Below are 18727 nucleotides of genomic sequence, written 5' to 3'. Positions count from 1 at the left end.
GATCAAGGCTACTTATGACGTCATGCTATCGTCACTCAAAAGAGCACCACCTTGGGAAAAAGGTTCTAGAAAACAAAACACTGTGAAAATATTAGTTTTGTCAATTTAAAATATCGTTTATTTAAATTTATGTCAAGAGTTAACAAAATATATCGATTTAGCAATGGATGGGAAATGGCAACATGTTTTCTTTACTCACAGTCAGTTCGAAGACGTGAAATGTAGGCCTACATGCATAATAGAACCAGAATAGTAACCAACATTTTAGTCAACAACCATAACAACAAAAGTAGCACGCACCAACATTCGTCATAACGGCACCATATTGATCGCGTTCACAGTGTTCAGTATGCAGACAGGAACACTTATTATCACTGATTACCTACTTGCATCTGTGTGTAAAAAAAATGTCTACCATCAATTTCACAATCGCAACATGTGCGGACCTTAAATTTGTGAAATTGATTTAATGTTTGTCTGTTTTTTGGAGTTGGTGAATATTAAAATAAGCGGACAACTTCCAAGTGAGAGAATTTTGTTTAGGGGCAGACAAAACCATTATAAAGCAGAAAAAGTACAATTACTGTAATACCTGATGGCTTGTTCATAATTATTCAAAATAATTAGTTTGTTTTAATTATTTAATTATTATAACAATTCGCGCATAAAAGCAGTACATGCCCAGCAGTAGCGCAGTTATGCAGTTTCACATTCCATATTAATTTTTAAACCATTAATTTCATTCGAGCATGCAAAATGAATATTTACACTTACTAATAATTAATTTAAAGGCACTGTACACGTTTGGTAATTGTCAAAGACCCGTGTTCTCACTTGGTATATCCCAACATAGGCATAAAATAACAAACCTGTGAAAATTTGGGCTCAATCGGTCATCGAAGTTGCGAGAAAATTATGAAAGAAAAAACACCCTTATTGGACGAATTTGTATGCTTTCAGATAGGAATATTATTTTAGTGAGAAAGTACCTCTTTCTCAAAAACTACGTTACTTCAGAGGGAGTCGTTTCCCTAAATGTTTCGTACTATCAACAGAGCTCATTGAAGTCAGTTTTTAAGTTAATATTTGTTTTGAGTAACTACCAAACGTGTACCTTCCCTTTAACAACAATGCTTTTAAGCTATATATTCTTTCATTTTCAAATCAAAACTCAAATTCCAGATTTGTGCAGCATACCAATAATTATAACAACATCTTTGGTGCTGAGAGACTTAAATCTCTTTTCTGGTTCAATGGCAAGTTTCTCTTTTTTTTTGTGTTTTTTAATCAGAGAGCATTACTCCACTCGCAGCTCATCTCGACAGTTTCGTGCTTACCGTAGCCGATAAAAATGCTAAAATGTAAGCGTATTTTCACAGGTTAGCAAAGAAATAAGGGGGCCATTATAGTGCTCGCGGTTACCAGCGCTACAAATAATATCGTACAGCAACCACAACAGCGGCCGACAGAGGGCGCTACTCACATTTTTGAAACCTAGTTCTAACCGAACCTGGAATTTGGATCAAGCGAAACCGTAATAGTACAGTGTTGCCGAAATGTTTCATTTTCAAAGTTACAACCACCTTCATAAAGATTGGGGAGATTAAAATACACTTGTGTTTCTTTTAAAATGGCATATTATTTATTTACACTGCATGCTGCATGCACTTTTTAGTTTAATTCTACACAATCTCCTTCAGGTGAATGTACAATAGTCGTTTTCATCATGGAGCCGCCATCTTGGTCTATCCCCCACCTCCTCTCTTAGTACTCAAATCCAATCTAACCGAAGCGGAAGTAAAGGGGGTAGTCTAGTTCCCTTTTTTAAAGTTTAATGATACTAACTCATTAATGGCAGTGTAGACAGGGAACGCGACATAGATGGTAGCTTCATGGTGAAGGTTTGTAGTATGGTGGCTTGGCCAGGCTGGTCTACTACCATTATCCGCACGGATAACGGCATGTGTTGGCTTTATAATATGTTTACACTGTGGGTTTAATTTAACTATGAATCTCAATAACCATGAAAGCCATGTGAAATATTGCGAGGTCAAAGGTGATTATGTATGTGGCCCCAACAGCAGATCTCTGGTGTAATTCGCGAGCCTCGAAGTTTGACGTCAGATGTTCAGGGTATAGTGGCTTTCGTAAACTTATTAACCACAATGTCAAAGTCTGTTTTATTCCGAAGGGGGCGCTGTTTAGAGTATCGTTGAGGGATGTTAGGTGCTCTTTGAAATACACATCACGAACTGATATGCCAACTTTTACTCAAATTGGATGGTGACATTCTTGAACGTCTCTGACGTGTTAAAAATGGTTTCATGATATATTTTTTAGAACTGCATAAAGGGTACACATGGATATCACACATAGATGGGAAGTAAAGTCAACTCGACCTCGGCCGGCATTTCTTCTCGCCACACAGCCACATTGGCTTGCAGAGCCGTAAGGCAACTCAATGTGGAACAATACACTTCACTTACTACATGAAGTGTAGTTATGTAAGGTATTGACTCCAACATCATTTTGACCAAATTTGTTTTGTTTTCGAAAAAAACGTTATCAATATTGAATATGTCAAACTATAATTTAAAATCAGCTTTGGTGGGTTAAGATTGTACAAAAATATGCGTGTTGGTTCTTGTAGTATTAACCATAAGTGGAATGCATGTTTGTAGTAAAATATTATTACGTCACTACTTCATCGTGGGTTTTTCGGATACGATTTGAGTTGCTGACGTAATGTTGTAGGAAAGCGATCCGAAGACACAACAAATATTTAAATTGCAAAACGCTAACAATCACCGAATTGTGTTTATTTGCGCAATTGAAGAAAAATTAAATAAAATTCAAATAAAATAAAATAAAATAATTACAATAGATGTCCCGCTAAGGAGAGTTTGAAGAGGTACTGGCTGATAAGGAAACCAAGACATCACTTGGTTTGCATCCACTTAAATGTTGTCTTGAAAAATCATTGGTAAATGAAAACAAACTTTATCCGCCCATCGCCAGCACAGTCACAAACAATTTGATGAGATGTTTTTTTTTTAGTAGTCCACACTAAGTTCCACCATGTGTAGACCATTGAAGTATTTTACAGTGTGTTTTGGAGATGAAATGCTTCTTTTTCGTAGTGCTGTAAAAAAAATAGGTAGGAGAGAAAACAAAACAATTTCGTAGTTAATTACTTTTATCAATTTAAAAATATTTCAAGAAAAATACGAAATTAATACCAACAACAATGTATTTCATTTATATTGCCCTCTCTCCAGGGCCAGCCTGTTTCAGGGCGCATAACAGTAAAATACCACTACGAGAAAACTACAAAGGAAAAAAGTCACCAGTACAAATAAGCAAAATATAAATCAAATTCACATTGACAAAAAAGGTGCATGCACACCGTACTCTATAGTCAATTGTAGTGACATCAGACTTTGCTAAGCAATTTCGATTGACTTAAAGACAAAACAAAACTACTCTTGGCTCTTTGTGAAATTAGCGCCAGGACAAGTACTGGAGGACAGGATTGTAATAGACTGGTCCCCTTACACTTTGAGTTTGAATGAGTCAGGCGGTATACGGGCAAATCATGGCAGAGGATATCGGTTCCCGCACCGAAATGAGCGATGTCGGAAATTGGCGGTCCGTCGACGTGCATCTTCTCGCGAATTACATCGAAATCAAGCGAGAAATCACCCTTCTGAAAATGTACAACAAATAACAGTTTATTATCCTGCAAATTCGCAATGTTAATGTTAATATAAACGATAATGCGTAGGCCTATCAATAAATATTTATAAAATCAAATTGTCAACACAATATAAATAAGCACACATATTATATTCTGGAGAGCTTTTATACAGTTACACATTAACATAACATCATAACACATTTGGATTAGGCCTATGAATATTTAGGCAACATTCTAATTTAAGATTAGAAGTAAAGTTCAAAGAATGTTCAAAGCAATAAATAACACCACAATGTATATAATATTCAAAATATCCAATAGGCCTATGATAAATTGGAATCTAAATAAAATGTTTATGTTATTTGAATCCAACCTGAAACAAACAAGAACACTGTTATTGCATAAAGTCGGCATAAAATTATGCCTCAATACAATTGCACAGAAATGAGAATAATTATAAACAATGCAAATATTCACATTCAAGTTGTCAGATAAAACAATATAACATGATTCATAGAAAATCGCACACACAACAATTTGTAAAACATAAGCGCATCATAAAATAATATGGTTACAAATAATGCAAAAATACAAATAATGCAAAATAGTTATGAATTGTATACTTTCACCAACAACAGATTCAAATTCAAGCTGAATGAAAAGGGAGACAATGGTAAATTGCAGTCACACACATAATAATTTGTAAAACGTAAGCACAACTTTTCAAATAATCCACAAATACAAATAACGAAAATATTCAAAGATGAGGAAATGCATCAAATTTCACAAACAACATAACAACATCATTTCAAATATTGATCTCCTGTGAATAATTGAAGAGATTGAAGGAACAAACTGGAAGAGATTGAAGGAAAGATATTGAAGGAAAACAAGTAAAATGTAACAAACATAAAACGTTTGAAAAATTTGTGAAGTTAAACAAGATATCAATAATGTCAAAACACTGATAATTTTCCTCTAAAGACAACTGTCCTTAGTACAGTGCATATTCAAAGGGGAAACTCAAAATGATATTAGAACATATCAAGGGGTTAACAGTTAATAAAGAGGGGCAATATGACAGTGATTATAGTGGCGAGGGGGCAATGAATAGGGTCAAAGAGGTCATGACTAGACCAAGGGGCAACAAGACAAATGCCTCCCATTGCATTTGTAAGGAATTAGGCCTTCACAATTACAAATTACAATCATCATCAACAAAAATAACAGTAGTAAACAGCTACAGCAATAACAATCAACTATAAATAATATACAAGTTGCGGGTACAACCAGGTGTACATCTCTGTTATGGGAGTGTTACCTCTGAAAAGAGCCGGTGTGGTATCGACGTTTCGAACAGTATACCCTGCTCGTCTTCAGGAGAAAGAGCAGATGATACCGTTCGAAACGTTGAGACCGAACCAGCTCTTTTAAGGGCAACCATTTTCCCCAAAAGAGGTTACACATGGCAACAGCAAGTTATAGTTATCCACAACCATTCAAAGCTTCAAACAGTGCTTAGCATGTTCTGTGTTTATATATCACGACAAGGACAAATAAGAGAAGAGAATAACAACATTATAAATTTAAGAAACTTACAAGATATCTGACAAAAGCTTCAAGCAGCGTCTTTGGCTGGACTACCTGCGATGTGTTAAGCTTCATTATGAAACATACCCCCTCAGCTCGATCAAGATATACCGTTACCTCCTAGAAAAAGAACAAGAAAATAAAGTTAGTAAATGTTTTAATGAACAAAACTGATGATGTGTTGTGCAAAAATAACAAAAAATTCATCCACATAAAAAAGATGACAAGAAATTAAGAAAAACAACAACATTTCAGAAAAAAAGTAAATATTTAATATTAAGCGGGTGTAGAACCAAATTAATAGTAAATGCATACTTTGATGTCACTACATGAGAAGTTGTACATTCCAGTATTAAAGTCTGATTTTTATTCAGGGGATTGTTTACATAAACCGCGCCCTCAATGTTGAGGTCTGGGTAAACTGTTGACAGCAACCGCCAGAATAAAAATTTATACCTTCAGCTCACCTTAGTTCTTTTTACATTAAATAATGTTTTTGCTTTTGTTGTAGCCCCATACTAAGAGTGACTTCTACCCTTGTTTGGGGCGAACTTGCATACAAAAAATAATATAAAAAGAGCAAATCAATCCACAGGGCACCATTCAAATCCATCTCCCAAAGTGGCTTGTCGTTAACCCAGTTTCTCTGTTGTATTGTAGGGTACGTATTAAGAACACTCTCCTCTAATACATGCGTTGATGAAGGAGATACCAAGTGACGTCATAAGGTTTAGCATGCTGGTTAATCAATAACACGATACAGCTGTCATGACCATAAATTGATGTCCTCTCTCGATATTAAAACCAAGTGCAAAGCCTCAAATCTTCTATTACATGCACTTGCAATTGATCAAAGCGGGCGGTTTAAAGTGGCAGTCCAGAAAGAGAATTCATAACCGACACCAGCTTTACCTTTAAGGACATTTCCAATTACCTCATGGTAGCCACTATCAATATTTGACTGTTTGTAAAGTCTATCGTGAATCCTCCATATCATTATTGTCACTCAGCAATCGAGCGGTTCAGAATAGACTCTTAGATTTGGCTCTTTTTGAGATGGGGGACCATGGTCGCACTTGCAAATATTTGATTTTAAAAGAGCCGCGGTTTACTTTTAAAAGAGTTGTCAAGAAAAGACTGCCAGACCCAACATGTAATCCGATCACGCAAGACGCTTACATACATAAAAAACATGAATTATTTAAAAAAGCCTCGGATATGTTGAGCAGTTGTTGAGTACTTTCGGTGTTCTTGGCATCGATTTGCTTCGGTGTTGATGCTTATGTTGATTTTTTATTTTTTTTATCTGTAGTCAAAAATGTTGTTTACGGCTCGATGTTCATGTTGAGTCATTGATATTAGTGAGGGCTGTTACAACCGCTGCCACTTTTGTTGTTGTTGATGTTTTTGATGTTGTTGATATTGTTGTAGTGATTTTGTTGTTGATGTCGTTGATGATGTTGTTGTTGATGTTGTTGCGGATGGTGTTGTTGATGCGTTTGATGTTGCAGTAGTTACTGCTTCTGTTGTTGCCCGTCTTCTTTGAGTTGTTGTTTTTCACTGCTGGTGTGGTTCTTACTGCTGTTGATGTTATTGTTGTTGTTTTGTCGTTGTTGTTGTTGCTGCTGCTGCTGTTGTTTTTGACCTCTCGCTGCAAGTTTTGCAACAGTCTTTATTTATGTTTTTCTTCTGAGATACTTGGTTCAGCTTGTAACCTAATTGATGCGTGTGCGCAGTGCCCAAAACATCTCAAAGTTAAACCTGAAGTATTCTTTAAACAATTGTACAAACACGACATCCAAAAGCCGAATCGCTGTCTTTCTACCGCATGTAATCTTGCTGCAGGCGTGACTTGTAATAGTGACTACCGCTTAAAATGAACCAGGCCCATGCATCCAAATCCAAACGCAATACACTGAGTGCTCGCCTAATTGACTAAAACCCGAAGTATTTTCAATTTGAAAGCAGCACCTTTTATAAATGATTGATGTTTTTGAGTTAAATCTCCCCATTATAAAGGAGTTGCGGATGTCGCATAAGCATGCAGACTTGTGTAGTGAGTGCAATGAATGTACATCAGGGAACTATAGTCCAAGAAACTGCCATGTAATATAAAAGGAGGAAAATCACTTAGACGATATTTGAAGGATATCAGCGTCTGCTCTGTGTATCCTCCTTCGACTTAGGATATGTTAATGAAAGAGATTGTCACTAGCCTTCTTATATTATAAGAAAACATATTATAAATACTGTGAATGAAATGTTTTTTTATGACTCTCTTTCTTGTTACTGTGTATAAAATTATATGTATAATTTGTATTGTACTTGATTAGTTTTAATGTACCTTTTTGAATGGTACAAAGGAAAACAAATGCCATGTGTTCTCACTACTATAGCTTCAATGGTCAAGCCACCATGACAAAGATCTTCAGCCCAAAGAGCCATTATACTAATATGATTGTTCACAGGATTTGAGGCGTTGCATGGTGAGGTATCAATATATATATTTGGTTTGCGGAAACACCATGTGTGTATCTACTTGCCAGGTAGAGTTTGTTCTTAGAGAACTGTCTTTCTTTATTCTACTACCGCGGAGTAGATGTTCGGGGGTTCGGGAGACTTCTCAGTTCTGAATAGAACTATCCTGATTTTTAACTATTACCCGGGTGGAAGGTAAAGAAAATAGGCTGGGACTACTACTTTAGCTTATATGATCGTGGTTAAATTGTACAGTCAGTTCTTTTAATTGGTCTCAACGTTTCGACTAGCTTGCTCTACTCATCGTCAACAAGTATCATTGTTAACAACCAAACAGCCAGCGACTCTTGAAATAACAGACTCAAAATCACCTTGAAGTGTGAGATCTGTTATATCTGGTAGGCATAGACTGTACTTCAAAGGCCAATCCATCATGACAACGGTCTTTCGCCCAAAGAACCATATAACAATAGCATTGTTAAATTCCTAACAGACAGTAACTCATAAAATAACAAACTAAAAAATCACTGAACAAGTTTAGTGTGAATCCTGGAAATTGTAGGTGTTTCCTACAATTTCCAACAGTTTTTCAAAGACTATAGCTTCAAAGGCCTATAGCCACCATGACAAATAGCCACATAACAATAGGCAGGACAGTTCTCCTAAGAACTGAGAATGTCTTCCGAATTCCGAAAAGTCTACTCCGTGGTAGTAGAATACAAAGCAAGACAATTCTCTAAAGGACATAATCTACCTAGCAAGTAGATCACACATGGTGTTACCGCAAACTAATAGACCTTTATCACGCTGACTCCAACTTGGTCATGTTCCTCGTATCGAATAACAATAATGACTTCTAACAATCGTTTGCAAATAGGAACCAGACTATTTCGTTCTTCCAGCCCCGATTTGGAAACATTGATATCAACGGGAGAAATTCAAGATGGTTGCACCATAATAAATGTCTATGTACCTCACCACGCAATGCCTCGACTCCTACATAACAATTAGCATTGTTAACAACTAAACAGACAGTAAAACAAAAGACATAACAGCTTTTGTTCATCCGGTGGAGCTCGGGAAAGAAGATTGCTTCTTCCTTTCAGCTCAGAGTGACTCACTCCTCTTTAAGATGAGGAAAAGAAAATGAAAAATCAGAATAAGAAAAAAATGAGTGTTTAGGGAAGTGACACCAACGTTGACTTCATTCATGACGGAAGTCTGTTTTACTTCAGCTTCTACCGCAGCAACACTTGTACAGTCAAAGCTTCACTCGAAATGTAACTGCAGTCGCCGAGTTATGAAATCCACATTTCCTCTTTAAAGGCGCTGGTACTATTATTGTGATTACTCAAGTTGTTAGCATAAAAACTCACATGGTAACGTGCAACGGAGAATTGTTGATAGTATAAAACATTGTGAAAAACGGCTCCCTCTGAAGTAACGTGGTTTTTTTTTTATTAGAAAGAGGCAATTTCTGACTCAAACATTAAAATAATTCAGGCCATCAAACCTTTTGTGTGTAACAATTGTGTATTGAAACTGTAAATTCTTCATAAGGAAACAATCTTAATATTGAAAAATAAAAAAGAAATATCAACTGAAAAAGTTATTGTGTTTTTCGCATGAAATCGTGAATATTTATAAAATTTATTTATACTTTCCCCTCCTGAAAGGTCAAATTTGAGACGTTTTTTGCTTGACAAGGTTTATGGTCTGGATGCTTACCATAAAGACATCAAAATACAGCAATGATCTGTTGGATAAAATGGCAAAATTGTTTTCCGTTTTTCTGACTTGTTGCTTGTTATGTTTTGTGTGTGTTTGTGGTTGTGGTGTTTTTTTTTTTTGTTTTTTTTTAACTTTTTCAGTAAAGACTATACATTTAGAGATGATTCACAAACCAAAAAGCCATCTGTGTCCAATTACATTAAAGGAATGAAAGTATACACCACTAATTATGCTCGGATCAAATGTCAAATTTGTTTCTCATTATTTCGAAATTTTGCTCGTTCTCTTTTGTGTTTGTTTGTACTTGCTTTGATTTTTGTAGGTTTTTTTTAAAGTAAAGAGTACCTTTAGAAAGAGAAACAAACAAAACAGCCATCACATTTTGTCTAATTACATCAAAGGCATCAAATTATACACCATTATGCTTTGATCAAAGTGTCAAATTTGTTTTTCGCTTTTTTATTTTCGGCTTGTTTTGTTGTATAAATGTTTGTGGTTGTGTTTTGCTTTTCCTTTTTCAGTAAAGAGTACCTTAAGAGCAAATTATTAAACCAAACAAGCATCACATTTTGTTCCGAGTCAGAACCTTATAGCCTGGGGCCATCTATCTTTCCATGAACAATTCGCATGTTATTTCAGTGGAAAAGCGCCGTCGAATATGGTTTATGAAATCTGAAGGCGCAATGACCTAGCGTCCGTCCATGAAATGACATTTAGCCATGGGAGACTGAATATTATTTATTGCATTTCTCTAGTTTCAGGAAATATATCGCTAATATGTCCCAACTCCAATCACTCAATATCAAACTTGTTTTAAAGGCACACTGGACACTATTGGTAAGTACTCAGAATAATTGTTAGCATAACAAATTACTTGGTTAATTGAGCAATAAAGAGCTGTTGACAGTATAGAACATTGTGCGAAACGGCTCCCTCTGAAGTAACGCAGTCTTTGAGAAGGAGATAATTTCTCACTCAAACATCAACATAACTTTAGGTCTGAATTTCATGCAGCCTTTAATACGGCATCTGAAAGCACACAAATTGTGCAACAAAGTTGTTTTCTTTTTTTTCTTTCATTATTCTGTTGCAACTTCGATGACCAATTGAGCTCAAATGTTCACCAGGTTTGTAATTGTATGCATATGTTGAGATACACCAACTGAGAAGACTGGTCTTTGACAATTGCCAATATGGTGTCTTTAAAGACACTTGACACCATAGCAACTGTCAAAGACCATGCAGTCTTCTCACTTGGTGTATCTCAACTCATGCATAAATTACTGGTCTTTGACACCTTTGTTGAACACATTGTGTGTGCTTTCAGATGGCATTCTAAAAAGCTTCAGGCCTGCAGTCTTTTAATATTTCAGTGAGACATTACCTCTTTCTCAAAAACTGTGTTATGTCAGAGGGAGCCGTTTCTCACAATGTTGTATATTATTATCTACAGCCCTCCTATGCTCGTCACCAAGTAAGTTTTTATGGTTGAATTATTTTCGGTATTTTCCAATAGTGTCAAGAGCCTTTAAGAGAGTGTCCAGTGTGACTCATAGGCCTGTATGCTTCGTTTTTGAAATGGGCAATTGCACCAAGGCATTTTATTATCTTTGCTAAGGGCAACCTATGAGGACAATTCTACTGGGGCATTCTACGGGCACCAAGGAAATGAACATGGGCACGGAGGCAATCGCTTTGGCGTTGCCTCCGTGTAAAGTGACAGGGCCCAATTTCATAGAGCTGCTTAGCACAAAATTTGCTTAGCATGAAATTTCTTCCTTGACAAAAAAACCCCAGGATTACCAACCAATGTTATTGGTTGGTCATCCTGTTTTTATCGAGGCAAACATTTCATGCTAAGCAAATAATGTTGTGCTTAGCAGCTTTATGAAATTGGGCCCAGGTCTGGACTCAATTATTTGGTTTCTTACATTATAGAAATCGTAGAGCACCGTTGCTGGGTGGTTCTCGTTGATCTGTGGTACATCAAACGTCTCTATCCTAGTCTCCTCATCAGCCGTCATTACTTCGAATACTTTCTGCTGTTCCTCTTCGAATATCGGGTACTCGCACTCGCCGGCTGCGTAGCTTACCTATTGGGTGGAAACAAACTTGAAATGAGACTACGTTAAATACCAACAAACTATGTTGGGACCTTAAAGTTCTGTTGGGTTAAACATTTGTATTGAAAGTGTTGGGGTCAACTCTTTAGTTTTTAGAGTGTAGCAGAGTCTCTCTCGAAGGCTAATAATGACCACACAACAACCATATTAAACACAACAATACGACAAACATGAGCTGCTTAAGCCAAAAAAATGCTGAAGCACAAAAATAGCTCAATTATTTTACACATGTTACTGGCCAAAATTATACATTGCTTATACGTTGCTTACGACAAGTATTATAAAGCTGTTGTTTACTTAGCATAACAATTGAGTGGATTCATGGCTGGTAATCTGATTTTACTAAGCAAGGATTTGTTTGCTTAAGCAAAATGTTATGCTTAAGCAGCTCTATGAAATTGGGCCCAGGTATCCAAGTGTAACATAAGCAGTGAAGTGGAAATACATGGATAAAGAGAGAGAGAATCAGAGAGCACATATTTTTTTCCAGTTGACTTCTTATGATACACTTAGTAACCCGTTCATGTTTGCTGTGTTGTCATTTCGCCATCGGGAAAGACTATGCTAGGGTTGAAACGTTGGGCCATTAGTTTATATTTAATTGCATCATGCCAAAATGATTACATTTTACCTTCAGCGAATATGCACAGCAAAGAATTGCATTAAAGACACTATGGACACTTTTGGTAACTGCAAAGACAAGTCTTCTCACTTGGTGTATCTGACATGATATGCATTAAATAACAAACCTGTGAAAATTTGAGCTCAATTGGTCGTCGAAGTTGCGAGATAATATTGAAAGAAAAAACACCCTTGTCACAAGAAGTTGTGTGCTTTTAGATGGTTGATTTTGAGACCCCAAATTGTAAATCTGAGGTCTCAAAATAATCAAATTCGCGGTAAATAAGTTCTTTCTCGAAAACTATGTCACTTCAAAGGGAGCCGTTTCTCACATTGTTTTATACTATCAATCTCTCCCCATTACTCGTCACCAAGTAAGGTTTTATGCTAGTAACTCGTTTAAGTAACTACCAATAGTGTCCACTGCCTTTAAAGACACAAGCTTTCTGGAAATTACAAGCTCAAGGAAATACATAAATAGACTCTGGGTCGAAACGTCTGGCCATTAAATATGATGCTTGCATCACACCAATGCACTGTACCTATAGCGAGATTGTGCAGCAGTGAGAATTACATTAGAGACAGAAGCTTTCGGGAAATTACAAGCTCCAACGAAACACATGTTACCGTGATGTTTTCAAGTAGATGAAAAACACGCGCGATTCCCCATAAGTTAGTTACTATTGATTTATGGCGTAGCAGACTGCAAAGTAATACGATTGACTACAACGTTATCGTCCAAAACGGTGCTCCAAAATTCTCCCTTCAGCAGTTGTAATTTCTACAGCTGTATGGTTTGGGAATGGTAAAAACACAAGAGAAATTGACAAAGTAACAAATGGGAACATCGGTGGTCCGTTTTGGCACTTAGTTTGGTGAGAAGGGGGGGGGGGGGGGGGTAGCTAGAGAGAATCACGGGGTATGGGGTCAGGTCCCCTAGCAGAACTTCCTGACGCGAGGGGGGACAGGAAATTAGTTGACAGGGGCAAATCTCTCAGATCCTTGATGTTAATGAAATCAAGACTGAGCTGGCACCCTGCCAATTTCAACTTACTACTACTACTACGCTACTGCCTAACTACAAATTATAAATGAAAAAAAAAAACGAGCGCAAGGGGACGCCCTGCGCATGGGCACAATCTCTTACAGGGCTCATTTCCTGATTGGTTAGTCGCCCCCGAGAGCGCACCTGTTGCTTAATGTCAAAGGTCACGTCTTAATTGGCCGGGGCGCAACGGGATTGAACCCCGTCGTACACCTTTGTGTATTTATAGCTCGGAACACTACGAACGTCGAACGTGTTTAAATCATGTGTAATAACACGAAATGAAAAAAAAAATTGTAATTCGTACTTCCTTGGGTAGCCATCAGACACAAGGGATTGGGGGGGGGGGTATGAGTTCTCCTTAAAGGATTAATCTACACCAAAACATGGACACAGATTTATTTCAGATTAAAGGAGCTGTGGGAACGAGGTTGCCAAAGGCCGCCTCGTTCAACGAATGATTAATACGAACTCAATCAGCATAACCTCTTCCAAAAAACGTTCAAAGTAACGGCCCTTTATTCAACGCCGGAGGCAAGGGAAAGCGAATTGGAGTTTTACATCCAGGAAAACGAAATATTCCACAGGGAGTTGGAAAACCTAAGCTCAAAATTCGAAGATTTGTTATTATTACCGACTTTCGAATACACCACGTGGGGATACTGGTCTTTGACAATATTACCCTACATTTACAACGTATCAAGAATGTCACAAATAATGCTGGCATAATGAGAAATAAAAAGCTCCTGCAAACAACTTACCAAACAAATGGACATGTGTCAAAACGCAAAAAATGTAATTTTCTGCTGCGTAAATTCGCTATCTATAGGTACAATGTATTGGCATGATGCAAGCAAGATAGTTAATGACCAGGGCCCAATTTCATAGAGGTGCTTAAGCAAAAAATTCTGCTTAAGCAAAAAATTCCTTGCTTAGTAAAATCAGATTATCGGCCAAGACCACACTCAATTGTTATGCTAAGTAAACAACAGCTAAATACCAGTCTCAAGCAGTGTACATGGCATGAAATTTTTGCCAGTAACATGTGTAAAATAAGCCAGCTATTTTCGTGCTTAAGCCAATTTTTTGCTTAAGCAGCTCTATGAAATTGGCCCCTGACGTTTCGACCCTAGCAGAGTCTTTATCTGTGTTTCGTTGAGCTTGTAACTTCCAGAAAGCTTGTGTCTCTAATGTAATTCACTATAGGTTAAAGTGTAACCATTTGGCATGACGCAGAAAAACATAACTAATGGCCTACGTTTCACCCTAGCCGTGTATTTCCTGAAGGCTAAATGACAACACAACAAACATGAACAGGTACCCAAAACATGGTTAATCCTTCAGACCCCCCCCCCCAAACACCTATTGCAAATTGACCAGATGGGGGGGGGGGGGGGGTCAGCTATTATTATTGAAAAGCGACAAAAATAATTATACGAACCGGTCTGGCTGCCGAGTAGAGTAGCCCAAACAGTCCCACCGACGCTACCAGACTGAAGATACAACACGCCGAGATGCCGAATGTCCAGCACCGCGTTTGATGGTGTGTCGGCGTTACTTCTGGGTGGGAGGACTTGGTCAAGTTTACATCGCACTCATTGCACTGCAAAACAGGAGAGACAATCCTAGCACGTAAAATATCTGTTTAAAGGAACATTACAGAATTGGCAAGTAAAGCCTTTCTATAAGACCACACAGATTTACACGGTCTACTGATGACGATACTATAGAAAACATCCCTTTAAATATCTCTGTTCCTTTATGTCAAACATTTCATGAAAAAAAAAATACAATACCGATTTCTTAACAATTTCCCCGATTAGCAGACTCTGAATATTTCATTTTCTCCTCCTTCACAGCGTTGTTTCCGAAACCGATTAGGGTATTTGGGAAACACGCCCAAGGGTAAAAAAGGGGGCACAGCATCACCCAAAAGTGGGTGCTCGAACTGATGATTACTTCTCTTTGCCGTTATAAAGCCATCTTTCCTGTCAGCCGGGCACATCTTTGAGCCACCTTTAAGACCCTGGGCTTAGGTAGTCAGAACTAATTAGCTCAACTCCTAACTATCACTTCCCGTTGTTTGTGTAAATTTCCGAGGAACATGCATGGACTTTTCAAAATTGTTGATGTTGTACGTCTTCCCCTACCCCCATGTCATTCAGTATCGATTACTTCCATATCGATACTCGATATCGGTGTTACCTTCAAATGCAGCAAACGCAGGTTTCGCTTACCACACATTTAAAAGCGTTTGCTCAGTATGTATCATCGGTTTGGTAATATCGATTGTGCAAATATAATATCCAAACTGTTTCGTTGTCAGCAGTATCGACCTGGTCGAAGTGCCTGATGAAACCGCCAGTTATGCATAATCAATATTTATGTTAATGGAAACATTCATTATAAATTTATTGACCAAAGTATCAATCCAATACAAACTGTCAGCCGTTGCTAACTGAAACAAACACAATTCATTCCAATCCATTCCAACTTGTTCCAAAATCCCTCATCCCCCCAACCCAGTCTCATGATCAGCAAAACAAACAATCTCCAAAGACCTCAATACTGCGATTTACGTCGATGCTATAGGCAATGGACACCTTTGGTAATTGTCACAGACCACGATTCTCCCTTAGTGTATCCCACCATTATGCATACAGTATGCATGTTGACATTTGGACTTTTTGTCATCGAAGCCGCAAGAGAAAAAAAATGCAAGAAAAGAACACACTCTTTGCACAAATGCAACCTAATAAAAGGCTTCGGACCTGAAGTCTTTCAATACCTGAGTGATACATTACCGCTTTCTAAAAACTAGGTTACTTCAGAGGAATAGATAGTCAGTGATATTGTTAAATATATTTATCGGAACATCTCTGACCGTTTTCAAAATTTCATTATCGTATCATCGAGAGCATAACCCCATTACTAAACCTTCTATATTACAAAGTAGAAACAGTCAACTTAACTCGGTCACTGTCATTAATTTCGACTTGATACAGCAGCGCGAAGCAAGACAATAAAGTCATTAAAGTCAAGTTGACTCTCTTGGGTGATTGTTATTTAAGGCTTAATGCATCAACTCAGTCGTTTTCATTTAGTTCTGACCAATCACGGGGCTAGGGGTGAGTGCTTTGAAGATGCGCGGATATCGTCTGATGATTGCAATTGATATACGACGGGAGTTGATTAAAGGCACATGACGCTATTGCCAATAGTGTCATGCACATTGGTAATTGTCAAAGACCAGTCTTCCCACTTGGTGTATCTCAACATATGCGTAAAGCAACAAACCTGTGCAAATTTGAGCTCAATTGGTCGTCGAAGTTGCTGAATAATTATATAGAGAAACAGCATCCTGATCGAACAAGTTGTGTGCTTTTCACGTACCTTGGATTCGATTCGAGACCTCAGCTGAGGTCTAGTATTCAATTCAAATAATTGTAGTGAGAAATATTAAAAAAAAAACTTACAAAAAAAAACGTTACTTCAGAGGGAGCCGTTTCTCACAATTTTTTATACTACAAAAGCTCCCCATCGCTCGTTACCGAGTAAGTTTATATGCAAAGAACTAATGTGGGTATACCAATAGAGTCATGTGCCTTTAAGCACGGATTCTGCCAGGTTTCCCGACGGATTCCTTGGGACTTCCCTGGATCATGGAGTACACAACTAGTACTGGATGATATATGAAGTTTCGATTCATGACTGCAATTCTTAATGATGATGTTCGAAGAGAAAGAGAGAGCAGGGGAGAGCAAGGGAGCGGGGAGAGAAAGATACATGGGGAAATTACATTTCAAGAGATGACTGTTTGTTTGTTTGTTTGTGTGATTGTTTGCTTGTTTTGTTCGTTTGTTTAAAAGGTTATAGTGATACTTTTTGTAGATCATGATTTTGGTCATGACACGAATCCCTACTCACTGTGAATGAACATGTACATGATGTAAAACAATTTACCTGTAGAAGGTTCAAGTTCATTAGATGTCAAGTTTTTGAGAGAAAAAAATGTGGAGATCGCAGAGCAATATTTTAAGGAGAGTCGCGTAAATCTGTTGTACATGCACACACCCGAGACGAAAATTATTTTTGTAAATTTGTTTTACTCATTTCTCCAAAACTACAGCATCTCAGCAAGTAACATTTCAAGGAAAGTTGTCTACAATCATTATCTTCAAACCGTGTAAGTTACATGTAAATCTGTGGATGTTTGTGTTTAAACCCTTTAAAGGGAATAATGATTTTTTTATTTGCAACTCCCCAGATCTCTGACTTATCCGCTGGGTTTTAAGTGCTATACGGGCTTAGGTAGGGGAATGGATTATGTTTTATTCACCATGATGCCCTGCGGAGAATGCTTGCATGTATCCAAGTCAAATCCCCGGGAGGTGAAATTGCTTTCAGGATGTTATGTTGCTCGTTTATTGAAGGGGGTGGGGAGAGAGATTTATGACGTTTATTACGAGTGGGGTGGTTAGGGCTGGTAATTAAAATTTTTGTATCGTACACGATAAATGTTAAGCCTGAGCATGAGAGTTATAATTGTTAACTTTTATTAGGTGTACGATGCCTCTGTTAATTTGAATTGATGCATATAAACTTACAGTACAATACAAAATGGTATTTGACAAAGTATGCACGAACTGACCCCGTCTTCAGTTCGCGTGTTGGTGAAGCAATCGCTTAAAAATGTATAAATAAACAATACAATAACAAATAAATAAACAAATATATATATCAATAATTAAATAAATAATTGATTTATTACAAATAAAATACTTCAGGTCTGAAGCCCCTTCTAGGCATGTGAAAGTAAACACAAAATTGTACAACAACGGGTGTTAACTTTCATTGTTCTCTTGAAACTTCGATGACCAATTGAGTCACAACTTTCACAGATCTGTTTTGTATGCATAACATTTAATAGATGTTAAATTTGCATCGGGGATAAAGAATATTAATTTTTGGTTTTTACCCATATACACCGATTTATGTAGCACTGTATACTCAGTACTTTCCCGATTCCTGTGTATATGGGTAAAAACCAAAAATTAATATTCTTTATTCCCGATGCAAATTAAACATCTATTAAATCGTTTGCAGTACCCGCTGCTAAAACATAGGATTCGAACTGCCTCTAGCTACCGGGCAATCTCGGTGGTCTAGTTGGTATGACACTGCTCTATAATTGCAAAGGTCGTGGGTTCGAATCCCACCCGAGTAAAATGCCAAAAATTAGTAATCACAACATGTTGGGATACACCAAGTGGAAACTCTGGTCTATGACAAAAATACCAAAGGTGCACCGGTATCAAAACTAACATAGACATGACTGTTGTACGTGTAGAGATAAAAATTAATGATATAGACCGAATTCACAAACAGCTAGACTGCGTAGCAATCTTAATTGCCAAGGAAAGTCAGACGTCACGTCACAAA

At 37.4% G+C, this 18727-nt stretch overlaps 1 protein-coding gene and 1 non-coding gene across 2 annotated transcripts in view; one reads left to right on the top strand and one right to left on the bottom strand.

The window, feature by feature from the left end:
- Positions 1–45: 45 nt before the first annotated feature.
- LOC139945443 (integral membrane protein 2B-like) overlaps positions 46–18727 on the bottom strand; it is a 32857-nt gene continuing 14175 nt past the window's right edge. The window contains exons 2-6 of the mRNA XM_071942796.1: positions 14727–14888; positions 11428–11589; positions 5297–5407; positions 3556–3706; positions 46–3142 (exon numbers count right to left, since the gene is read on the bottom strand). Of these exons, the coding sequence (XP_071798897.1) occupies positions 3054–3142; positions 3556–3706; positions 5297–5407; positions 11428–11589; positions 14727–14888 (675 nt within the window). The 3' untranslated portion in view covers positions 46–3053. The remainder of the gene's footprint in view (positions 3143–3555; positions 3707–5296; positions 5408–11427; positions 11590–14726; positions 14889–18727) is intronic.
- Positions 18441–18514, top strand: Trnay-aua (transfer RNA tyrosine (anticodon AUA)). Its single transcript has one exon. It is a non-coding gene; the product is annotated as a tRNA-Tyr (tRNA).

Source organism: Asterias amurensis, chromosome 12 (genome assembly GCF_032118995.1).
Source record: "Asterias amurensis chromosome 12, ASM3211899v1".
NCBI lineage: Eukaryota > Metazoa > Echinodermata > Asteroidea > Forcipulatida > Asteriidae > Asterias > Asterias amurensis.
This window is presented reverse-complemented; position numbering and strand designations above follow the sequence as displayed.